The sequence below is a fragment of the Oncorhynchus gorbuscha genome, linkage group LG25 (assembly GCF_021184085.1).
Source record: "Oncorhynchus gorbuscha isolate QuinsamMale2020 ecotype Even-year linkage group LG25, OgorEven_v1.0, whole genome shotgun sequence".
In the NCBI taxonomy this organism is placed as follows: domain Eukaryota; kingdom Metazoa; phylum Chordata; class Actinopteri; order Salmoniformes; family Salmonidae; genus Oncorhynchus; species Oncorhynchus gorbuscha.
The window spans coordinates 44,300,080-44,306,079 of NC_060197.1; the positions used below are offsets into that span (position 1 = coordinate 44,300,080).

The following is a 6,000-nucleotide window of genomic DNA, read 5'->3' on the forward strand; positions in this document are numbered from 1 at the left end:
AGTCTATGTCAAAGTTTACAGTACAGTCTATGATAAAGTTTACAGTACAGTCTATGATAAAGTTTACAGTACAGTCTATGATAAAACTTACAGTACAGTCTATGATAAAGTTTACAGTACAGTCTATGATAAAGTTTACAGTACAGTCTATGATAAAGTTTACAGTACAGTCTATGATAAAGTTTACAGTACAGTCTATGATAAAGTTTACAGTACAGTCTATGATAAGGTTTACAGTACAGTCTATGATAAAGTTTACAGTACAGTCTATGATAAAGTTTACAGTACAGTCTATGATAAAGTTTACAGTACAGTCTATGATAAAGCTTACAGTACAGTCTATGATAAAGTTTACAGTACAGTCTATGATAAAGTTTACAGTACAGTCTATGATAAAGTTTACAGTACAGTCTATGATAAAGTTTACAGTACAGTCTATGATAAAGTTTACAGTACAGTCTATGATAAAACTTACAGTACAGTCTATGATAAAGTTTACAGTACAGTCTATGATAAAGCTTACAGTACAGTCTATGATAAAGTTTACAGTACAGTCTATGATAAAGTTTACAGTACAGTCTATGTCAAAGTTTACAGTACAGTCTATGATAAAGTTTACAGTACAGTCTATGATAAAGTTTACAGTACAGTCTATGATAAAGCTTACAGTACAGTCTATGATAAAGTTTACAGTACAGTCTATGATAAAGTTTACATTACAGTCTATGTCAAAGTTTACAGTACAGTCTATGATAAAGTTTACAGTACAGTCTATGATAAAGTTTACAGTACAGTCTATGATAAAACTTACAGTACAGTCTATGTCAAAGTTTACAGTACAGTCTATGTCAAAGTTTACAGTACAGTCTATGATAAAGTTTACAGTACAGTCTATGATAAAGTTGACAGTACAGTCTATGAACAGTCTATGATAAAGTTGACAGTACAGTCTTTGATAAAGTTGACAGTACAGTCTATGATAAAGTTGACAGTACAGTATATGATAAAGTTGACAGTACAGTATATGATAAAGTTGACAGTACAGTATATGATAAAGTTGACAGTACAGTCTATGATAAAGTTGACAGTACAGTCTATGAACAGTCTATGATAAAGTTGACAGTACAGTCTATGATAAAGTTGACAGTACAGTCTATGATAAAGTTGACAGTACAGTCTATGGTACAGATACAAGTAGATGAATATTCGACTTGCCTTCCCCTCTCCACACTTGGTACCAGTCATGACGAGGCCCGGGTCAGGGAGGTCCCCTTGTCCATCCTGGGTGGTGTAGACATATGTCCCCCTGCACTTCACCTCCATGCCGTCTGTACGGATGGTGGTGTCTATGGACACTGCGTTGGTGCCCTTCGGCTTCTTGGCCGCGCTGTGGCACTGGATCTTCCCACACTTGGCGTCGCTGGGGATCGACGCACAGCGCACATGGTCGAATGATGGACACACACACGAGACGCAGACACAGGGACAGATGGACGGCGGATGGAAGGACGGACAGACGGACAGACAGACGGACGGACGGACGGACGGACGGACAGACAGACAGACAGACAGACACACACACACAGGAGACGCAGACACACAGACAGATGGACGGCGGATGGAAGGACGGACAGACAGACAGACACAGACAGACAGACAGATGGACGGCGGATGGAAGGACGGACAGACGGACAGACAGACAGACACAGACAGACAGACAGACAGACACAGACAGACAGACAGACAGACACAGACAGACGGACGGACGGACGGACGGACGGGCGGGCGGGCGGGCGGACGGACGGACAGACAGACAGACGGACGGACGGACGGACGGACGGACGGACGGACGGACGGACGGACAGACGGACAGACAGACGGACACATAGGCACACACACAACAATGCATCCACGGGGAAAACAAAGACAAGAAGAAGATGACAGTACGATTAATGGCTTTGTGGATGTAAATGACTAAGCCTCGTACTTTATCTAAACCTCTTAATTGGATGAGGGCATATTAAAAAATAAAAAACACACCTGATATAACTCCAGGATCAGGTGTGACCACCACCGGTCTAATAATACCTCAACCCTTTATAACTATGAACAGGTATTGTAGTTGAATTGGAACTACTATGCCGTGTTATTGTAGGTTTACAAGAGGACATTGTTTCCCACTCAAACCTTTTTTCGCACTTCATGTAGTTTCCCTGTCCGTCTTTCCCGCAGTTTCCAAACGCGTTCCCTGCTGCGTTGACGTCTTGAAAGCAGGCGTCGTGCGCTGGCCGGGCACCTGGGACACACAAAACAAAAAACAAAAATCCATAGTGTAAAATAAAAGTTACTATAGCAACCACTCCCTCATGAGAAAAGCCATTACGCCCCATACAGGGGTGCTTACAGTCACGGTCGAGGAGCGAACCGTTTGAGTTATGATGTTTGCACCTCTAAGAACGACAGACAGAAAATATATACATATATATATTTTTTTTAAAGGATAAAATAAACAATTTTTCTTTGAATTTTGTTTATGTCCAAAAATAATATTCTGGAAAAAAAAAAGAGAGAACTTTTTCAAAACGCATCATCATCATCATCATCATCATCATCATCATCATCATCATCATCATCATCATCATCATCATCATCACATTTTATATTTGTTACTGAAAGTGCTCTATATGGGGTGGCAGGGTAGCCTCGTGGTTAGAGTGTAGAGGCGGCAGGGTAGCCTAGTGGTTAGAGGGGAGTGGTGGCAGGGTAGCCTAGTGGTTAGAGGGGAGTGGTGGCAGGGTAGCCTCGTGGTTAGAGCATTGGACTAGTAGCCGAAAGGTTGCAAGTTCAAACCCCTGAGCTGACAAGGTACAAAATCTGTCGTTCTGCCCTTGAACAGGCAGTTAACCTACTGTTCCTAGGCCGTTATTGAAAATAAGAATTTGTTCTTTTGTTTTTAGTTAAATAAAGGTAAAAAAAAATAATTTAAATTAAATTTAAAAATAGGTCTTAAAAAGACTTGCCTAGTAAAATAAAGGTAAAAATTAAGTATTAAATACGTGACTACTGAATCCCTAGTAACAGTGGGACTAATGAAGAAAATACTCAAATAAGTTTTAGGTAAATAATCCTTTTTTATAAAGCTGTAATACATGTTACCCAACGTTTTATGCTAAAGTCGTTTAAAGGTGTAGATTATCATGGTGATCTGTGTTCTGTACGTGAGGAGGAAAGCCGATACATCACTACCCATGATGCAGATGGAGAGAGAGAGAGAGAGAGAGAGAGAGAGAGAGAGAGAGAGAGAGAGAGAGAGAGAGAGAGAGAGAGAGAGAGAGAGAGAGAGAGAGAGAGAGAGAGAGAGAGAGAGAGAGAGAGAGAGAGAGATGGAGAGAGAGAGAGAGAAAGGTTGAGGTCCTTATCATCAATTATGTTAATACTGTTTAAAAAGGTGGTTCTAATGACTATCTGGAGTTTCTAAATGCTAAAACGTAACTATGGTGACAAAAGCTCTCTAGGTCTGTGGTACTCTCTAGGTCTGTGGTACTCTCTAGGTCTGTGGTACTCTCTAGGTCTGTGTACTCTCTAGGTCTGTGGTACTCTCTAGGTCTGTGTACTCTCTAGGTCTGTGTACTCTCTAGGTCTGTGGTACTCTCTAGGTCTGTGTACTCTCTAGGTCTGTGGTACTCTCTAGGTCTGTGGTACTCTCTAGGTCTGTGTACTCTCTAGGTCTGTGGTACTCTCTAGGTCTGTGGTACTCTCTAGGTCTGTGTGTACAGAAACAGAGGATGTGTGTGTGTGTGTGTGTGTGTGTGTGTGTGTGCGTGCGTGCGTGCGTGCGTGCGTGTGTGTGTGTGTGTGTGTGCGTGCGTGCGTGTGTGTGTGTAGGCTACAGGCTAAGACGGGCGCAGTACTATATTTCACGACCAAAGTAATTCATTGTGAAATTAGTTAGCCGAGTACCAACCGTTAACGAGATATTACTGAGGTTTCTGATTGGATGGTACAACTGTCCAAGTTCCGATATATCCCCGTAGCTCGGGTCGGCAGAGCGCGGCACTTGCAACGCCAAGCTAGTGGGTTCGTATTCCCGGGAGCTTCCATACCCAGCCATGACTGTATATCGTCTTGGATGAAAGCATCTGCAAAGAGCTCCTATTTTATTACTATGCTTATGTGTGCAGTGTAAAAGAGGGCCGTCTCTATTCTGGTGTGTAACGTACCAATATGTTTACATGGTTATATAGAGGCCGTCTCTATTCTGGTGTGTAACGTACCAATATGTTTACATGGTTATATAGAGGCCGTCTCTATTCTGGTGTGTAACGTACCAATATGTTTACATGGTTATATAGAGGCCGTCTCTATTCTGGTAACGTACCAATATGTGTAACGTACCAATATGTTTACATGGTTATATAGAGGCCGTCTCTATTCTCTATTCTGGTGTGTAACGTACCAATATGTTTACATGGTTATATAGAGGCCGTCTCTATTCTGGTGTGTAACGTACCAATATGTTTACAATATGTTTACATGGTTATATAGAGGCCGTCTCTATTCTGGTGTGTAACGTACCAATATGTTTCTCTATTCTGGTTATATGTGTAACGTACCAATATTTATGGTTATATGTTTACATGGTTATATAGAGGCCGTCTCTATTCTGGTGTGTAACGTACCAATATGTTTACATGGTTATATAGAGGCCGTCTCTATTCTGGTGTGTAACGTACCAATATGTTTACATGGTTATATAGAGGCCGTCTCTATTCTGGTGTGTAACGTACCAATATGTTTACATGGTTATATAGAGGCCGTCTCTATTCTGGTGTGTAACGTACCAATATGTTTACATGGTTATATAGAGGCCGTCTCTATTCTGGTGTGTAACGTACCAATATGTTTACATGGTTATATAGAGGCCGTCTCTATTCTGGTGTGTAACGTACCAATATGTTTACATGGTTATATAGAGGCCGTCTCTATTCTGTACCAATATGTTTACATGGTTGTAAGGCCGTCTCTATTCGTACAAATATGTTTACATGGTTATATAGAGGCCGTCTCTATTCTGGTGTGTAACGTACCAATATGTTTACATGGTTATATAGAGGCCGTCTCTATTCTGGTACCAATATGTTTACATGGTAATTCGTACCAATATGTTTACATGGTTATATAGAGGCCGTCTCTATTCTGGTGTGTAACGTACCAATATGTTTACATGGTTATATAGAGGCCGTCTCTATTTTAATTTTTACCTTTATTTTACTAGGCAAGTCAGTTAAGAACAAATTCTTATTTTCAATGACAGCCTAGGAACAGTGGGTTAACTGCCTGTTCAGGGGCAGAACGACAGATTTGTACCTTGTCAGCTCGGGGATTCGAACTTGCAACCTTTCGGTTACTAGTCCAACGCTCTAACCACTAGGCTACCCTGCCGCCACTCCCCTCTAACCACTAGGCTACCCTGCCCCCCCTACACTCTAACCACTAGGCTACCTGCCAATATGTTTACCCTCCCCTCTAACCACTAGGCTACCCTGCCGCCCCTCCCCAAATTCTTATTTTCTAACCACTAGGCTACCCTGCCGCCCCTCCCCTCTAACCACTAGGCTACTACCCTGCCGCCCCTCCCCTCTAACCCCTCCCCTCTAACCACTAGGCTAGGCTACCCTGCCGCCCCTCCCCTCTAACCACTAGGCTACCCTGCCGCCCCTACCCTCTAACCACTAGGCTACCCTGCCACCCCTCCCCTCTAACCACTAGGCTACCCTGCCGCCCCTCCCCTCTAACCACTAGGCTACCCTGCCGCCCATCCCCTCTAACCACTAGGCTACCCTGCCGCCCATCTCCTCTAACCACTAGGCTACCCTGCCCTGCCCATCCCCTCTAACCACTAGGCTACCCTGCCGCCCATCTCCTCTAAACACTAGGCTACCCTGCCGCCCATCCCCTCTAACCACTAGGCTACCCTGCCACCCATCTCCTCTAACCACT

The 6,000-nt window shown here is 43.0% G+C and overlaps 1 protein-coding gene across 2 annotated transcripts in view; it reads right to left on the reverse strand.

Moving 5' to 3' along the window:
• adam19a (ADAM metallopeptidase domain 19a) overlaps positions 1 to 6,000 on the reverse strand; it is a 250,054-nt gene that overhangs the window by 21,749 nt on the left and 222,305 nt on the right. For both annotated transcript variants that reach the window (XM_046328278.1, XM_046328277.1), the window contains exons 15-16: positions 2,188 to 2,296; positions 1,216 to 1,420 (exon numbers count right to left, since the gene is read on the reverse strand). In XM_046328278.1, the coding sequence (XP_046184234.1) occupies positions 1,216 to 1,420; positions 2,188 to 2,296 (314 nt within the window). The remainder of the gene's footprint in view (positions 1 to 1,215; positions 1,421 to 2,187; positions 2,297 to 6,000) is intronic.